Genomic DNA, 20426 nt, shown 5'->3' with positions numbered 1-20426 from the left:
ATTTATCCATTTTTTCCTGGTTTACTGATTTATGTGAATAGAGCTGTTTGTAGCAATCTCTGATGGTAGTTTGTATTTCTGTGGGATCAGTGGTGATATCCCCTTTATTGTTTTTTGATTCTTCTCCCTTTTCTTTTTCATTAATCTGGCTAGCAGTCTATTTTGTTGGTCTTTTTAAAAAACCAGCTACTGGATTTATTGATTTTTTGAAGGGTTTTTTGTGTCTCTATCTCCTTCAGCACTGCTCTGATCTTAGTTACTTCTTGTCTTCTGCTAGCTTTTGAGTTTTTTTGATCTTCCTCCTCTAGCTGTTTCAATTTTGATGACAGGGTATCAGTTTTAGATCTTTCCTTGTTTCTCATGTGGGCATTTATTGCTATAAATTTCCCTCTAGAGGCTGCTTTAAATGAGTCCCAGATATTCTGGTACATTGTGTCTTCATTCTGATTGATTTCGAAGAACATCTTTATTTCTGCCTTCATTTCATTGTTTATCCAGTTGACACTCAGAAGCATGTTGTTAAGTTTCCAAGTGGTTGTGCAGGTTTGAGTGTGTTTCTTAATCCTGAGTTCTAGTCTGATTGTGCTGTGGTCTGATAGACTGTTATGATTTCCATTCTTTTGCATTTGCTGAGTAGTGATTTGCTTCCAATGATGTGGTCCATTTTAGAGTAAGTGCAATGTGGTGCTGAGAAAAATGTATATTCTGTGGATTTGGGGTGGAGCATTCTGTTTATGTCTATTAGATCCTCTTGGTCCAGCCGTGCATTCAAGTCCTGGAAATCCTTGTTAATTTTCTGTCTCGTTGATCTAATATTGACAGTGGAGTGTTGAAGTCTCCCACTATGGAAGACTAAATGTGTGGGAGTCTAAATCTTTTTTTAGGTCATTAAGAACTTGCTTTATGTATCTGGGTGCTCCTGTGTTGCATATATATTTAGGATAGTTAGCTCTTCTTGTTGGATTGATCCTTTTACCATTATGTAGTGTCCTTCTTTGTCTCTTTTGATCTTTGTTGGTTTGAAGTCCATTTGACTAGGATTGCAACCCCTGCTCTTTTTTGTTCTCCATTTGCTTGGTAAATCTTCTTCCATCCCTTTCTTTTGAGTCTATGTGTGTCTTTGTAAGTGAGATGGGTTTCCTGAATACAGCACACGGATGGGTTTTGACTTTTTATCCAGTTTGCCAGTCTGTGTCTTTTGATTGGGGCGTTTAAGCCATTTAGATTCTATGTTATTATTGTTATGTGTGAATTTGATCTGGCATTTTGTAATTGGCTGGTTTTCTTTCCCATTAGTTGACTCATTTTCTTCATTGAATTTTTGGGCTTTGCCCACTGGTTTGCTTTTGCAGTGACTGGTACTAGTTCCTTTCTGTGCTTAGTGTTTCTTTCAGGAGCTCTTGTAGGGCAGGTCTCGTGGTGACAAAATCTCTCAGTAATTGCTTGTCCACAAAGTATTTTATTTTTCGTTCACTTATGAAGCTTAGTTTGGCTGGATATGAGATTCTGGGTTGAAAGTTCTTTTCTTTAAGGATGTTGAATATTGGCCCCGACTCTCTTCTGTCTTGTAGGGTTTCTGCTGAGAGATCTGCTGTGAGTCTGATTGGCTTCCCTCTGTGGGTGACCTGACCTTTCTCTCTGGCTGCTTAGCATTTTTCCTTCATTTTAACCCTGGTGAATCTGACAATTATGTGCCTTGGAGTTGCTCTTCTTGAGGAATATATTTGTGGAGTTCTCTGTATTTCTTGAATTTGAAATTTGGACTGCCTTGCTAGGCTTGGGAAGTTCTCCTGGATAATATCCTGCAGTGTGTTTTCCAGCTTGGATTCATTCTTCCCATCATATTCAGGTACACCGATCAAGCATAGGTTAGGTCTTTTCACATAATCCCATATTTCTTGGGGCTTTGTTCATTTCTTTTCACTCTTTTTTCTCGTCTTGCCTTCTCTTTTTATTTCATTGAGTTGATCTTCAATCTCTGATATCCTTTCTTCTGTTTGATCAATTTGGCTATTAAAACTTGTGTTTGCTTCATGTAGTTCTCATGCTGCGTTTTTCAGCTCCGTCAAGTCATTTATGTTCTTCTCTAAGCTGGTTATTCTAGTTGGCATTTTGTCTAATCTTTTTTCAAGGTTTTTGGTTTCTTTGCATTGAGTTAGAACGTGTTCCTTTAGCTCAGTAAAGTTTGTTATTATCTACCTTCTGAAGCCTGTTTCTGTCAATTCGTTGCACTCCTTCTCAGTCATGATGTGATCCTGTGTTGTTGAGGAGTTGTGATTTCTTTTTTTTGCGCTGTTTTTTCCCCATCTTTGTGGGTTTACCTGGCTGTGTTGTCATGGAGCTGCTTGATGAGGTCGTTTGTCCGCCTGTGGAGGCGCTACTGGGTTTCTAGGGACTCCTTCAGGTTACTAGGGAAGCTTCCTGTGTCTTTTTTGTTTATACTGGGAGATTAGACCAGCCTCTTCCACTGACCTGTAGGTGCTGCTGGGTTGTCAGAAAGCTGTCCCGTGGCTATGTAGGCTTCCTGTGTTTTTTGTTAAAACATGTAGCCCAGTCCCACCCCTCTAGTGGTGGGTTGTGCCCTTCCTCCACTGTGCTGGATCATTCAGCGTTCAGCTCAGACTGTGGCACTGGCTGTGCAACCCGCTAGTCAGAGCTTCAGCCCTCTGGGGTTTGTGGGGGAGGGTAGGGACCAGCCCAGTAGCACCAGGTCGGTTCCCACTTTCAGCTTCCTCTCTCTCCAGTCATAGACTAGGGGCCTACCCAGCTGCTCCCGCTTACAGCTCCCTCTCTGTGGGCAGTGGGAGGGGGCAATAGCTCAGTCCACAGGTTCTCCCAGCTGCCTTTTGGGCTTATGTGTCTGTTTAGGTCTGTGCGCCAATCCGGGACACTGTCCTGGATTAGTATTCAACTCTGTGCTTGTAATTCCAGGGACTTGACTGGCAAAGATTCCCTGTTCTGTGTATTGCTGAGGCTTTAGGGGAAGCGTTGTATCTGGACTGGAGTGCCAGAAGGGAAGCCTCTGACTTGCTGGTCAGATGCACTTTCTGGGTGAAGCAGCACCCCTCCCCGCCTCGGTCTGCCCTGAGTGGGCTTTGCTCACCGTCGGACCAGACCCATTGAAATGCACCTGGTACCTTGGTTGGAGCTAACAGATCTCTGTATTTCTGCGTCTCTCTCGCGGGGTGTTGTACGCTGGAGTTGTATCTATTCAGCCATTTTGGATCCCACAATGCTGTCCTGAATTTTTCTAATTATCTGTTTGCACTGATGATCTTGTCAGTTATTCAGCCACTCATTTACCAGCATTTTATATGCTAATGTGGTGCCTAGAATTGTAAAGACTAAGCATTTCAGTACATACACAAATAGAGAAAATAATCTTTGGGTTTTTACTTTAGGAAACAAAATACACATATTTCAAATACCTAGAATATTTGTTTTGAAAAAATATACACTTTAGAAAATCAAAATAAAGAAAATGCTACTCTGGAATATGTTAACCTAACAGGGATTCATGGAGACAGTAAATTATTAGTTGAACTTCAGAAAAAAAATGTGGGATTTGGAATAAAGAGAATTTTCAACTTTTATCAGTCACCAACTAATTTCTTCCCTCTTGTTCAGTTCAATTCTGCTTAAATGGCAAAGCTTTGGGAATCAAAAACTACTGTAATTGTTATGACTCCTTAGCCAATCTTAAAACGTAAAGCCTAGTGCAAGCATTCCTTTACATTCTTTGGCAAAGAACAGACAACACTCACATATTCATTGGACTGAAGTGATCTGAATCTATGATTGTCTATTTTTAATCCCAGGAAAGGTCTTAAATTATCTTTTTCTGACACCTGATATTTGCTTTGCTTTCCATTACTTCTGTGATCAAAAATGAAATACAAATATCACAATGAAATGTTTTATAATGTTATTCCTTTCTCGTCAGAAAATTATCTCTATTATCTCAATGTAAAGAAAATTTCTCTTTTAATTAGAAGCTTAACAATGCTGATTATTATCCACTTTATTAAGTTTTTTGCATATTCCCTAACAGTTTACTTGTTTTTGTATATATTTCCAAATACTTCCAAACCTTTTAGTTGTAGGCTTTGTTTGTTTTACAGCTAGGGTACAAATCTTTCTTTCAAAACCTACAGTGTTTTAAAGCAAAACAACATAGTGGCTTCTTGATATTTTGTCACTTCTCAAAATCTCTTAAGTGGTAAATGTTACTTTTGTAAAAAAAATTAAATACACATGCTCTTAAGTCATTAATAAATAAATGCTCACAGCAGAAGCAGGGGCCAGTATTTTTGGCATTCTCACTATTAGCACAATATTTTGTGTACATAGAAGTTCTGTGAATACTGCTTAACTGAATTAAATTTTCATGACCTAATTGCCTCTATAATATGTTTAACAAGTGAAACATAAGACACTGTTGGGCTGAAGCATTTGAATGAAACTAAAATTTTATTAATAACTATGAACACCCAGTGTTCAATTAATGCAGAAAAGGAGATATATTAGGAAAACTTCAAATAATTCACATATTTCCTCTCAACAAAGTTTTGTGCAATTACAATTTAATAACTCAAAACCTATAAATTGTGATTACTCTAAAATGGTTGATGTGTTCGTATACCATATTTTTATTAAAACAGAACTGATCCAGTTAGTTCTGTTCAATAAGGAGGCTAAAATTTGAAATTTTACACTCATTTGAATTAGCTTTTCATAAAAAAAAATGCTTTATGTGAATAAGCATCTGGAATAATTTTTCTGCTTTCCTGAAGTGTTCAAGAAGAGCCTGAATGTCTCACAACAAAATTTGCCCATGCCTTGGGTAAAATGACTTAAAAGCACACATTCTACAAATAGCAAGCAATACAGAACTATATGAAAGAAGACAATGCATTTTTTCAAAGACCAAATGGTGACTCAGTAGTCCCCTCCTATCTGTGGGGAATATGTTCCAAGGCCCCAGTGGATGCCTGAAACTGTGGATGATGCCAATCCTGTATATATGTTTCTTCCTAAACATATATATCTAGGATAATTTATAAATTAGGTACAGTAAGATATAACAGTATATCATAATAATATAGTTATGTGAATATGGTTTCTCTCTCTCAAAATACCTTATGGTGCTATATTCATTTATAATTTGACTGTGGGTAACTGAAACTGCAGATACAGAGACTACCATGTTAGATATCACTTAGTTAACAAACAGAAAAAAGCAAGGAAAAACAAAACTAAACAATGAAAACAAAATTATTAGATTACTTATGTTAGGCATTTGGCCAATTTTAGTTGAATTTCATTATCACAAAACACATGAAAACAAAATATATTCATCAGTTTATGCACAGTTCAACTTATTCTAACACATGATTTCTGTATGTTTATGAATCAAGTCAATGAATAGTTCTTTTTTAGAAAAAGAAATGATAGGAAATCATAGTTCTAATGCATGGATGAGTAGCACAATTTAGTGATACAACTCTGGGGAAAAAAATCTCAAAATAGAAAACAAAACAGCTTGCCACCAATGAATACTCTGAAAGACTTTGTTCTGTCAAGAATGTCTAGCTGTATTTTTTAAATGTATATTGGTAAAGATATATTTCCCTCATTTTTCAATAATATAGTGCTAACAGCACTACTTTCATAATAAGTCCTTGAAGCAGAAAAACAATCACACTCAAAATATGTTAGTCACATATTTGTTATTTTCAAACCAGAGTGTATACAAGGCAGAGCTTTCAACACATATCTTCTGTGTTTTAACATCTATAAAAAATAATATATAGTAATTATTGTTTTCCTGAGTGGCTTGTGTAAATATTTTAGAGTTCTATTTTCTCTGAGAATAATTTTTTTTCTGAAGCTGAATTGTCAATTGCCATGTCTATCAGAAGATCTAGCCTCATGGGGTTCAGGCTGGCTCAGGACTACTGTGTTACTGTGGGGCTGATAAACTCTAAGTAGCATTCTTTACAGGAAGATAGAACAAAGGCAAACTGACTTCCTGTGGAATGCCAGAAGGGCATCACTGAGACTGGTCTTCATCATAAAACAGTGATGACCAAGTCATACTATGGGGAATATTAGATCCTGATGGAGCATAGGGTGTAGGTGCATGAGAAGGTTATATGGTAAGTAATCTTTGGGACTTCTCAGAGCTTTTGATATAAGACTATCCAAGGAAAGGAATATTGTGTTTATTAAGTTTGTTCACAGAATCATTTTTTTAATAGAGAATTATTAAATAATTCTCTATTAAAAACAGAAACATGTTAAGAAATGCACTGGAAAAAGCTAATGCTTTCTGGGTAAAATCCTCTAATTTAACCAAAAGCACCGTATTGAGCTGGAACTGGAATAACTTTAAGAATCTGTATCATGGAGCCACTGCACTCTAGCCTGGGCAACAGAGTGAGACTCCATCACCAGCACTTTATTTATTTTCATTTCTCCTTGAATTCATCATTCCAAAGTATACTGCATTTCAAATAGCAGCAATGATAGAGCTTACTCCTCCTGCCCCAATAAAAGTCTTAGAATTTGTTGATGATATCCTTTTTTAAGTATCACCACATACTGAAACAATGTTGAAGTTCTTCGATTTTCAGCAACCTAAAATGTTCTTTGAAAAATGGAGGTGCAGCCTACCTCAAAGCAATGCTGTGCAAATGACTAGGTTAGTGGGCAAGTTTCTGTTGAAATGAAGCTATTTGGGGATACTGGATATCAGATAACAGTGTGAAAATAATCTGTGAAATAATCTCCTAGTCTAAAAAAGTTTAGTTACCAAAGTTCTGAATTCTAGTATTTCATCCAAGCTTACAAGAGAACACTGGACTTTGTGCTACAAAGCAGCTATAGGAGTAAATGGCAAAAGTAAATCTTTTTACTGGCTTGTATAAATTGATGGTGATGCTTCGTTTGATTTTACACTGGTTTCTTCCTTCCTACTAAAAATGCATTAACATGTTGACATTATTTTTCTACTGTAAATTTTGTAAAACATTACAGGCAGACACGGTTGCTTTAAAAAAAAAAAAACTTTCTTAAACAAAATAACACTTAATCAACGCAGAAGGTGGAGAATTTAATAGTTTATACAGGGGCAGTATTTTTTTTTTAAATAAAAGGCCTGACTAAATATTTCAGGATTTGTGGGTCATGTGGTCTCTGACACAGCTACTCAGCTCTGCCACTGTGGCCTGAAAGCAGCCATGGACAATATGTACACAATGGGCATGACTGTTTTCCAAATAAAGGTTCATGTATGGATACTGAAGTTTGAATTTCACATAATTTTTACATGCTGTGAACGATCTTTCTTAAAAAAGGTAAAAGCCATTCACGAGCTCTGTAAAAATAGGAAGTAGGCTGGATTTGGCCTACAGGCCATGGTTTTCCAAACCCTAATTTTACTGTTAGGGTAGCTCAGTACTAGGTCTAAGGTTTAAGAAACACCTGGATTTGAATCATAGTCGCCTACCTATTAGCTATATGATCTTGGGCAAGTTACATAACATTTTAAACCTCCATTTTCTACTTTAAAATGGAGATTACAATTCCTATTTCAAAAAGTTTTTAAAGGCTTAAATATCTTGTATTTGAAACACGTTGCATGGTGCTTGGTATGTAATTGGTGCAAATAAATGCTCATTATGATTGTCCAAACACTAATACTACCACTGTGGAAGTCATAAGTCATTTACCTTACTTGATTCTCAGTCTTTTCATCAGAAAAAGAGATAAAATTTGCTGTACCTAACTCCTAGGACTGTTATGAGACACAGGTATAATTGTATCTCACAGTGTGCCAATCTATTATCCACCCACTCACTGCTAGACTGATTTTCTAAAACTACAAATCTGATCTTATCATACTCCTGTTTTCACTTCTTTGAAAACATTTTTTAAAAATTCTTCTTTTATTTAATAGAGATGGGGTCTTGCTATGTTGCCCTAGTCGGCCTTGAATTCGTGGGCTCAAGTGATCCTCCTGCCTTGGCTTCCCAAAGTGCTGGAATTACATACAGGTGAGAGCCACCATGCCTGGTCCTGTTCTAAATTCTTGATGGCTTCCTACTGACCACAAGGTGTTCTAAACTCCTTGTCATGGGCTACTCAGCTTATCATAGTTGGTCTTGGCCTTCCTTTCTGACCGCACCCCCCCACCATTCTTCCATATGAACTATACACTCCAGATGTACTATATTTGAAGTTCCCAGAATATCCTAAGCTCTTTTCTACCTGCATATATTTACACATGCTCCTCCTTCTGTCTGGAATGCCTTGTTACCCTATCTTTTTTCAATTTGTCCTTAAAGTCTTATTATTAAAGTTCAAGAGAAGCTGCCACTTCTCTCTCAGTGAGGTCATCTGACTTTTCCTCATTTGTTCACACATGGTAGAGTTGAAGTCTCCCTCATCTGCCAAAGCACTTTATATAAATCTCTCTAATTGCACTAATAATTCTGAACTGTAGTAGTTTTTTTTTTTTCTTATTTGTTCCCACAGTTGGCAGAAGACTCTGCAGGAGAAATCAGTTTATCTTTGTTACCCCAGGGTTCAGCATAATATCTGGTACGTAAAAACTCAGCAATAACTTAATAATGAAAGTACTGGTAAACTAAACCCCTCTCTCTACAGTGAATGCCTCAACTAGATATTTCACCATGACTAATGGTGATCCTATCAACAGTTGTAACCCTCTTTTATACTATTCAACTAAAAATACTGAATTTTATTTTCCATATCATCCCGTCAAAATTAACTAAAACATAAAAACATAAAACACTTGAGAACTAAATGAACTATTTACCTCTTTCAGTATCCCGATAACATTACTAGGGGGATTCCTAAGATTATTTTATTTCCTACTATACTAATTATACCCTCTAACAACCTAATCAACAACCGACTTTTCTCTCTTCAACAATGACTAATTCAACTTACACTAAAACAAATAATAGCAGTAGACACCATTAAAGGACGAACGTGGTCCCTTATACTTCTAGCCCTAATTACTTTCATTGCCTTAAATAATCTTGGGCTTACACCCTATGTATTTACACCAACTAGTCAACTATCAATAAATTTAGGTAAAGTAATCCCTCTGTGAGCAGCAACTGTGCTCATAGGACTTTGATTTAAAGCAAAAGCATCCCTTGCTCATTTCTTACCCCAAGAAATACCCATCCCACTTATTCCTATATTAATTATATTAATTATCATGGAAACAATTAGCCTTTTTATTCAACCAGTAGCACTAGCCATATGGTTAACAGCCAACATCACAGCAGGTCACCTATTAATACACCTACTCGGAGATACTATGCTAACTCTTATCTATCTCTCTTCTTCCACAATTACTATTATCATTATCATTCTACTGATCACCCTAGAATTAGTCGTAGCCTTAATCCAAGCCTATGTTTTCACACTTCTAGTAAGCCTCTATCTACGTGATAATTCGTAATGACACACCAAACACACGCTTATCACATAGTCAACCCAAGTCCCTGGCCACTAACAGGAGCTCTATCAGCCTTTCTATTAACCTCTGGCCTAATTATATGATTTCATTTCTACTATTTTCTCCTCTTTACCACAGGACTATTAGCTAGCACAATGACAATATTTCAATGGTGACGTGATGTAGTCCGAGAGAGCACATATCAAGGCCACCATACCATACCCATTCAAATAGGTCTCTGATATGGGATAATCCTATTTATTATTTCAGAAATCATCTTTTTTTGCTGGTTTCTTCTGAGCATTTTATCACTCTAGTTTAGCTCCAACCCCACAAACAGGAGGACATTGACCTCCTACAGGTATTTTCCCTCTTAACCCGATGGAAGTACCACTTTTAAATACAGCTGTCCTACTCACATCAGGAGTCCCAATTACTTGAGCACATCACAGCCTAATAGAAGCTGATCAAGAAGAATCAGCTCAAGCACTATCCATAACCACTGCACTAGGAGTCTACTTTACCTATCTACAAATATCAGAGTATTCTGAAACTTCCTTTACTATTTCTGATGGAATTTATGGCTCCACATTCTTTATAGCTACAGGCTTTCATGGCCTCCATGTTATTATTGGAACCACTTTCCTTGCCACATGCTATATTTGCCAACAATTATATCACTTCACATCCAACCACCACTTCTGCTTTGAAGCAGCCGCATGACACTGACATTTCATAGATGTAGTATGACTATTCCTCTATATTTCTATCTACTAATGAGGATCTTATTCTCTTAGTATAAACAGTACCATTGACTTCCAATAAATAGGCCTCAATAGACTCGAGAGAGAGTAATTAATATAGCACTAACCCTAGGAACTAATATCCTACTAGCCTTACTACTTATCACTATTACATTTTGACTCCCACAATTAAATACATATGCAGAGAAACATAACCCTTATGAATGTGGATTTGACCCTACAACCTCTGCCCACCTGCCCTTTTCTATAAAATTTTTCTTAGTTGCTATTACATTTCTTCTATTTGACCTGGAGATTGCCATGAGCAACTCAAACAACTTAATGCTAACAATCAACATAGTTCTCATTCTACTTATCATTCTAGCATTAGGGTTAGCATATGAATGAACTCAAAAGGGGTTAGATTGGGTCGAGTTGGTATATAGTTTAATCAAAACAAATGATTTTGACTCATTAGATTATGATAAATCATATTTACCAAAGTGCCTTTCATCTATATTAATACCGCACTAGCATATTCCATACCTTTACTAGGATTATTAATCAACCAACTTCACCTAATATCTCTACTACATTTGGAAGGCATATTATCACTAATCATTATAGCAACACTCACAACCTTAAATATACACTTAATATTAATATATATAATACCTATCACCCTTCTAGTATTCGCTGCATGAGAAGCTGCAGTAGGCCTAGCTTTATTAGTCTTAATTTCTAACCTATATGGTCTAGATTATGTGCAAAACTTAAATCTACTTCAATGTTAAAAATTATTTTACCAACAATCATACCTCCAATAATGTGACTTTCAAAGAATTATATAATATGAATTAATATAACTTGCAGCCTATTAATTAGTGCTTTTACCCTCATACTCCTATATCTACCAAATAATTCATGTAACTTATCACTAATTTTCTTCTCAGACCCCTTAACATCACCTCATCTAATCCTAACAGCCTGTTACCACTAATAATTTTAGCAACACAACAATACCTCTACAGCAACCCCATCCCATGAAAAAAACTATACATCTCAATACTAATTTTTTTACAAATCTCCCTAATCATAACATTTATAGCCACAGAACTAATCCTAGTTTATATCCTATTTGAAACTACCCTAATCCCTACCTTGGTTATCATTACCCTCTGAAAAGGTATCAACCAGAGTGCCACAACGCTGGCTCTTACTTATTCTACACACTAGCAGGATCTCTTCCATTACTAATTACGGTCCTCTATCACTTAAATAGCTTGGGATCCTTAAACATACTGGCAATAATAATTAAAACCAAAGAACTATTACTTTCCTGAACTAATAATGTTATATGACTAGGGTGCATAATAGCCTTCATAGTCAAAATACCCTTATACAGACTCCATCTATGAGTCCCCAAAGCCCATGTTGAAGCCCCAATTGCTGGCTCAATAGTACTTGCTGCAGTCCTGCTAAAACTAGGTGGCTATGGCATGATATGAGTTACCCCTATTCTTAACACTTTAACAGAAAAAATAAGTTACCCTTTCCTTATTTTATCTCTATGAGGCATAGTTATAACAAGTTCTATCTGCTTACGACAAGCTGACCTAAAATCACTCATCGCCAACTCTTCTGTTAGTCATATAGCACTTGTTATCCTAGCTATCCTTATTCAAATCCCCTGAAGCTTCACTGGCACAATAATCCTAATTGCTCATGGACTTACTTCATCTTTATTATTTTGCCTAGCAAATTCAAATGACGAATGAATTCACAGCTGAACTATAATATTCACCTGAGGTCTCCAAACACTATTCCCACTCCTAGCCCTCTGATGACTCCTAGCAAACCTTTTCAATCTCGCCTTACCTCCAACTATCAACCTACTAGGAGAGCTATTTACAATTTTAGCCTTCTTCTCCTGATCCAATTTTATTATTATATTCATGGGATTCAATATACTAATTACAGCCCTATACTCACTACATATATTTACTTCAACACAGCAAGGGCCATTAACATATAGTACATATATGTTTTCTCTATTCACACAAGACAACACATTAATACTAATACATATGGCACCAATCCTCCTCCTCACCCTAGATCTTAAGGTGATCATAGGATTAACACCCTGTAGCTATAGTTTAACCAAAACATTAGATTGTGAATCTAATAACAGAAGTCTGTAACTTCTTAACTACCAAGAAAGTATGCAAGAACTGCTAACTCATGCCCCCAAGCCTAACAGCTTGGATTTCTCAACTTTTAAAGGATAGTAGTTATCCATTGGTCTTAGGAGCCAAAAACATTGGTGCAACTCCAAATAAAAGTGAAAATGTACTCATCCATCACTCTAATAATACTAATACCCCTACTAGCACCCGTCATAATTACGTTAATTAAACCCCACAAAAATCTTTTATACCCACATTATGTAAAACTAGCTATTATTTATGCCTTTACCATTAGCATCTTATCCATAATAATATTTATTTTTACAGGCCAAGAATCAATAATTTCAAACTGGCATTGAATAACGATTCAAACTATCATTAAACTTTAAGCTAGATTTGTTTTCTATAATATTTACCCCCATAGCATTATTTGTTACCTGATCAATTGTGGAGTTCTCAATATGATATATAAGCTCAGATCCAAACATTAATCAATTCCTCAAGTATTTACTTATTTTTCTTGTAACAATACTAATTCTAATCACTGCTAACAATCTGTTTCAACTTTTTATTGGATAAGAAGGAATAGGCATTATCTTTTCTATAATTAGCTGATGCCATGGCCGAACAGACGCCAACACAGCAGCCCTGCAAGCAATTCTATATAATCGCATTGGTGATATCGGCTTTATTCTGGCAATGGCATGATTCTTTTTATACTCTAACTCATGAGATTTCCAACAAATATTTATTCTTAACTCCAACCCAAAATCCTTTCCTCTAATAAGCTTTCTCCTAGCAGCAACAGGAAAATCAGCCCAATTTGGTCTCCACCCATGACTACCCTCCGCCATAGAAGGACCCACTCCAGTTTCAGCATTAATCCACTCCAGCACAATAGTTGTTGCAGGTATTTTCCTAATTAGTCACTTTCATTGCCTAATGGAAAATAATTTGCTTATTCAAATATTCATCTTATTACTAGGGGCTATTACCACCCTATTTACAGCAATCTGTGCTCTAACACAAAATGATGTAAAAAAAGATTGTAGCCTTTTCAACCTCAAGTCAACTAGGCCTCATAATAGTAACAGCTGGCATTAATCAACCACATCTAGCCTTTCTCCATATCTGTACCCATGCCTTTTTCAAAGCTATATTATTTCTATCTGCAGGATCTATTATCCACAGCCTCAACAATGAGCAAGATATTCGAAAAATAGGAGGACTATTCAAGATTTTACCCTTCACCGCTTCCTCCCTCGTTATTGGCAGCTTTGCACTTACAGGAATACCTTTCCTTACAGGCTTCTACTCAAAAGACCTAATCATCGAGACCGCCAACATGTCATATACCAACGCCTGAGCCCTTACAACTACTCTTGTAGCCACCTCCCTTACAGCTAGATATAGTATCCGCATTATTTTCTTTACTCTAACGGGACACCCTCACTTTACAACTCTTATCTCAATTAATGAAAATAACCCCTTACTAATAAACCCAATTAATCGCCTAGCACTGGGTAGCATTTTCGCTGGGTTTCTTATTTCTAATTGTGTTCTCCTGCCTCACATCCTCAAGTCACTATACCATATTACCTCAAACTTATGGCTAGGCGTAACTATTTTTGGGCTCCTCCTAGCAATATAACTTAGTCTTATAACCAACAATATAAAATTAAGCACCCCAGTAAAAACTTACTACTTCTCTAACATACTAGGCTTTTACTCAATCACTACGCATCCCTTTAACCCCCATTCAAGCTTAACCGCAAGTCAGAACTTTACCTCAATCTTACTAGACCTATTTTGACTAGAAAAATCCATACCAAAAATAACAACACAAACTCAAATCTCAATCTCTACAACCACATCAACTCAAAAGGGCCTAATCAAGCTCTATTTTTAATCCTTCTTTATTCTACCCACTCTGGCACTACTTTTAACTATTTAGCCCCCACCCTGAGTAAGCTCAATTGCAATATGTGTACCTATAAATAACGCCCAACAAGTAATTAAAACAACTCAAACACCATAATTATATAAGGCAGCAGCACCCGTAGGATCTTCACAAATTAACCCTGGTCCCTCACCCTCATAAATTTGCCAGTCTTATAATTAACAGTAACCTCTACTGTTTTATTGGGATCACCACCTAATAAAACCATTATTATCACTTCCATTACTAAGCCCAACATGAAAATTCCTAAAATATCAGTAGTTGATACTCATGTTTCAGTATGTTCATCAATTGCTATTGCCACAGTATAACTAAAAACAACCATTATACCACCTAAATAAATTTAAAAAACTATAAACCCCAGATAAGATACACTGAAATATAACATAATCACATAACCTACAGCACCACTAAAAATTAGCATTAATCCCCCATAAATAGGTGAGGGCTTAGAAGAAAAACCCACAAATCCCATTACTAAAATGATGCTTAATGAAAAAAAAGCATATGTCATTATTCCCACATGGATTATAACCATGACTAATGATATAAAAAACCATTGTGGTATTTCAACTATAAGAAGCCTAATGACTCCCCCCACCCCACCTCCGTAAAACACATCTACTAACAAAAATTGTTAACAACTCATTTATTGACCTCCCTAAACCATCTAACATTTCCTCCTGATGAAATTTCGGCTCACTTTTAGCTACCTGCCTAATCATTGAAATTACTACAGGCCTATTCTTGGCCATATACTAGATACCAGACACCTTAACCGCTTTCTCCTCAGTTGCTCACATCACCCGAGATGTTAACATGTTAACTACGGCTGAATAATTCGCTATTTATATGCCAATGGCACTTCTATATTCCTCGTATGCCTCTTCCTTCATATGGGCCAAGGCCTGTACTACGGATCTTTCCTTTTTCTGAAGACTTGAAATATCGGTACAATCCTACTCCTTACAACTATAGCTATAGCATTCATAGGTTATGTTCTCCCATGAGGCCAAATATCATTTTGAGGGGCTACAGTAATTACAAACCTTCTATCAGCCATTCCCTACATTGGATCTGACCTTGTACAATGGATCTGAGGCGGCTTCTCAGTAGACAAAGCCACCCTTACACGATTCTTTACTTTCCACTTTATCTTACCTTTTATCATCGCAGCCCTAGCAACTATCCATCTCTTGTTTCTGCATGAGACAGGATCAAATAACCCATCAGGAGTGACGTCTGACCCTGACAAAATTACATTTCACCCCTACTACACAACTAAAGACATCCCCGGACTAATTTTTCTTCTCCTATCCCTAATGAGCCTAACCTTATTTATACCTGACCTTTTAACTGACCCAGACAATTATGCATTAGCTAACCCCCTCAATACCCCACCCCACATCAAACCAGAGTGATACTTTCTATTTGCATACACAATTGTACAATCTATCCCCAACAAACTAGGGGGCATCCTAGCTCTTATACTCTCTATTCTAATTCTAATAATTATTCCTATTACACACTTACCCAAACAACAAAGCATAGCATTCCGACCAATTACCCAAATCCTATTCTGAACTCTAGTAGCCGATCTACTTATGCTTACATGGATTGGAGGTAAACCAGTCGAATACCCCTTTGTAACCATTGACCAAACTGCATCCATTATATATTTCCTTATTATTACCCTTATCCCCCTCTACACTTTAATCGAAAACAAACTACTTAAATGATAAATGTTCTTGTGGTATAATTTAATACCCTGGTCTTATAAACCAGAAATGGAGATACATCCATTCCCCAGGACAATCAGGGAAAGAATATCTAATTCTACCATCAATACCCAAAGCTGAAATTCTAATCTTAAACTATTCCCTGAGTAACTAATCTTTACTTTATTGAAGGCTCAGCCATGAAGTACTTTGTAAGTATATATAATATCTTCACTCCTTATGTAGTTAGTGCATTACTGCTTGCCCCCATGAATAATACATAGTACTACAAATGCTTGATCATACATAGCACATTAAACTAAGATGTGCATAAAATGTCACAAAACATGCTTACAAGCAAGAACTCTGATTTCACATTCAACTATAACACATTCGGGCCCAGACAGTACATGAAAACATACCAGCACATGAATATTGTCCAGTACATGATATCATTGACTGTACATTTGTACATTAAGTCACTGGTTGGACATAGCACATTCTACTTCGACAATCCTTCTAACCATGGATATCCACTGTTACATTTGGTCTCTTAATCTACCATCCTCCGTGAAACCAGCAACCCGCCCACATCTGCCGCTCCTCTCGCTCCAGGCCCATATAGACAGGGCTTGGTTATACTGAAACTATATCTGGCATTTGGTTTCTACCTCAGGGCCATCTCATTAAGACTGTGCATACGTTCTTTTTAAATAAGACATCACGATGGTGTGGCGCTATCACCCTCTTAACCGAGTCACAGGCATATGAAATAAGATAAAACATTATACCATTATAAAACAGTTTAAAATATTGATAATAGGATAAATTTGACTTACCATGTTTGAAGCACTGTGTTAGGTACTTTACACATTCACAGACATATTTCATCCTCAACATGATCCTACAGAAACATTATTATCTCCATTTTCAAATGAGGAAACTGGCTCAGTGAAGTTAGGTAACTTGCCTAAATCACCTAATTTATAAGCTTGGGAGCTTGGATTAGAATTTAGGTCTGCTGCACTAGAAAATTTTGTGTTCTGAAACACTTGACAGTAAATCTCATGTTCTTTCCTTTTTAGCTGATATGGGAGAGACATTCTGAAAGTAGTATGATCAAGGGAAAGGAGGAGGCTCACTGTAAAAGCAGGGGGAAAAAGGAGGTGGGGAAGCACCAACAAATTATCCTATTACATGTCATGAACATTTGCAAAAACCTAGGGGAAAATCTTATAGAAAAAGAGTAAAAAGTTCATATTAGCTTTTAGTTACTCATCTATAGGATAAATGCTCAATTCATTTTACCTCCCTTTACAGGAGATATTTTTCAAGTTATTTTCAGCTTTTTATTCCAATCTTGACTTTTTAAAAGTATGACAAATAAAACTAGATAGAAATAAGGCATGAAGTAAAATATTGCCAAGTTATTAATTCCTAGTCTTGTAAAGTCACGTTGCTTTTCATACAACCCAGTAACAGACTGGCTTTGTCCATAGCAGCACTGCATTCCTGATTTGCTTTCAGTTTGTGGTCAATTATGTAGGTATTGCTCCAGGTCATTTTCTCCTGTATTTATTTTTAGTTGCTCTTCAAGCTCTATTTTTATTGCTTGGGTTTCTCCTCAAGTGAACCTGTTTATACTTGCCCTACTTTTTATCCTCCTGCTAATGATCATTATATGGATTTTATTTTCCAGAATATTAGTAGATTATATAATTTAAATTAATTGGAATTTGTCTCTGTCATTCTAAACAACTTTGTATGTTATATTCACAACCCCTGACAAATTCCACCTTTTTAATTTAATTTTGAATTTGGTTTACACACCTAAGATAAAAATGTGTCATAATTTTTGTAGAAAATTCTGATAGGAATTAATAGGATGATTGAAGTAAAACAAAGATTCTTTCAATCTCTTTTCTTTCCTTTATCTCATAGTCACTCCAATTTTGGAAAAATGAAGCTCACATGGGGGAAAAATAGGGAGCTCTGACAGAAATGCTATCTTGGCAATGTTGCTAACTACTGCTATCACTTTTTAAGTTTTTTCCTTAAATACTTAGGTGCATTTGATTTTTATTTTATAAGGAGAATGACACTGAAAAATTCAATACAGTTATTTCCCAATGAGAAAGCTGATTTTTCTTGTAGTAAGCAATACATGAAATCATTTTGTTGCTCATTAGATATAGAATCAGAACTTTAAAGTTTATTCACATGTAGTTATGCGTGCATTCTTAAACTTTATTGAGAAAAAGTTACGTGCTTCATTTACAACTACATCCTATTTTAAAGACATATATACCCCAAGTTCTACTGTTGAAAGTTCTTTCAATAAATACAGGTTTTGAAAGGAAAAAAGTTAACTAAGTCTCTGTTAAGATTATTTTCTTCATCCACCTATCAGCTGCATAATGACACTGTCTAATATAAAGCCATACATCTATTAACGCTTTAATTCTGTCACCTTCTGTGTAGCTTACTATGAGAAGTCATTTAACCTCTGTGAGCACGTTTCTTCATTTAAAAGTGGGAATAATAATATCTGCTTTGTATGGGGTATTTGAGGTAAAGTATATAAAGCACCTACACTGCTGAAAATAGGAGGACTGAAACACATGGTAGTTCTTATTATCATTAAAGGCTTTTTTTTTTTTTAAATTACCAGGCTATAAATGCTCTAGAAATTAATGTTATGTTATTCTTTCTATAACAAAATCAAGGTTTTCAAATGTCTTGTACATCTTAAACATGATAAAGGATAAAATATTTTCACTGCAAATTTGTTCAAATGCAGGTGAGATTAGAAAGCAAACAAAAAATACACAGGCCAAGAATGCCTTCTTGAAAAGATACAAGCTAAGAGTGAACTGATAAAACCTGTGCTTGTTGAAAATGTGTTACCTGTGGAATCCAGCCCATAAAACAAGGGAGAACTGATGACACGCTAGGAGAATCATGCTGATTTTCAGAAAGTCGATTTCCATCAAAATTACATCCTTCTAGTAACAAGCCACTGATCTGCCATGGAAACAAGTCATGAAAATATGTATTAAAGTCTCAAATGTCAGAGGTTACTTGATTCTGTCTTAAGAGCAACACTTTCCATTGTGTTTACTGTTTGCAAATATATGAAAACAAAGATTATGGTATTTTATTTGAGAATAAAGTAAGACCTAGACTAGTGTTCACTATCAACCCCTTTAGACTGAATTCTCATTTGTAGCAAATATATTTTTAAAACTACTTGTATATGTCATCAGTTATACCACTGCAGGTGTCTCGACATTAGTGTAATAGAATTACAGTGACAAAAGCCAAAAAGTTATTCTTCCTCCACGAGGGAAGGAAGAAAAGCATAATTAGAGAGCAAACATTGTATTCCCAAGTTTAAAGGTGGAATCTGACACCTTTAAAGGAATAGAACAAAGTTCAGAAAGTGTAATGAAAAAAACGACATGCGTTACAGATATGAAAGAAGAATTAAAAAGTAGAAAAAATTCATGTCTTTAAGGTAACTGTAAATGTAAGAAATTCTGAAAATGAAAATGCAGTTCTTTTGGTATTATTAGCTTCATATTTTTTCTTTGAAACTTTATTCTTTTAGTTTCTGAAGTTAATCTAGCCTGACTAACTAAAGGCAAAAAATGTAGAGTCAGTATTTGGCATTTATAGCTTTTCTAGCACTTTTCCTTCAGAGCCACATCTATATTATCATAATTTAAACTTGTACAAAATATAAACAATCTTACTGCCTTCAAATTTTAACATACGAAATGAAAGAACTATAGAATTTAGAATGAAAGGAATGCTTTAAGTTGGAAGAGTTAAGATAATTTTCAGCGACATTATAGTTAGGGAATGGTTTTAGTGCTACGAGAACAGAAAACCAAACACCATATGTTATCACTCATAGGTGGGTGTTGAACAATTGGAACAGTGGACACAGGGATGGGAGCATCACACACTGCGGTCAGTGCTGGGGGGCCTAGGGGTAGTATTTAACCTTTGTTCCTCATTTATAAGAAATGAGAGACAGAGGAACAAAAGTTAAATACTACCACAAAGAAGCAAACAGCAGTGGTAGGGAGGGAGGGGAAGAATAATGAGGGCAGAAATACCAGATACAGGTGATAGGGGAATGAAGGCAGCAAAGCACCTTGCCATGTATGTACCTATGCAACAATCCTGCATGATCTGCCACATGAGGAAGAAGAAAAGGTCTAAAATTGACGCCCTACCATAAAAATGGAAAGAGCTAAAGGAGCAAGATCAAAAAAACTCAAAAGCTAGCAGAACACAAGAAATAACTAAGATCAG

At 36.1% G+C, this 20426-nt stretch overlaps 1 protein-coding gene across 4 annotated transcripts in view; it reads right to left on the bottom strand.

The window, feature by feature from the left end:
• Positions 1-20426, bottom strand: part of DYNC2H1 (dynein cytoplasmic 2 heavy chain 1) — a 402876-nt gene that overhangs the window by 6868 nt on the left and 375582 nt on the right. For all 4 annotated transcript variants that reach the window (XM_003923764.4, XM_003923763.4, XM_074400491.1 and 1 more), the window contains one exon: positions 19011-19127. In XM_003923764.4, the coding sequence (XP_003923813.1) occupies positions 19011-19127 (117 nt within the window). The remainder of the gene's footprint in view (positions 1-19010; positions 19128-20426) is intronic.

The sequence above is a fragment of the Saimiri boliviensis genome, chromosome 6 (genome assembly GCF_048565385.1).
Source record: "Saimiri boliviensis isolate mSaiBol1 chromosome 6, mSaiBol1.pri, whole genome shotgun sequence".
Classification (NCBI taxonomy): Eukaryota; Metazoa; Chordata; class Mammalia; order Primates; family Cebidae; genus Saimiri; species Saimiri boliviensis.
This window is presented reverse-complemented; position numbering and strand designations above follow the sequence as displayed.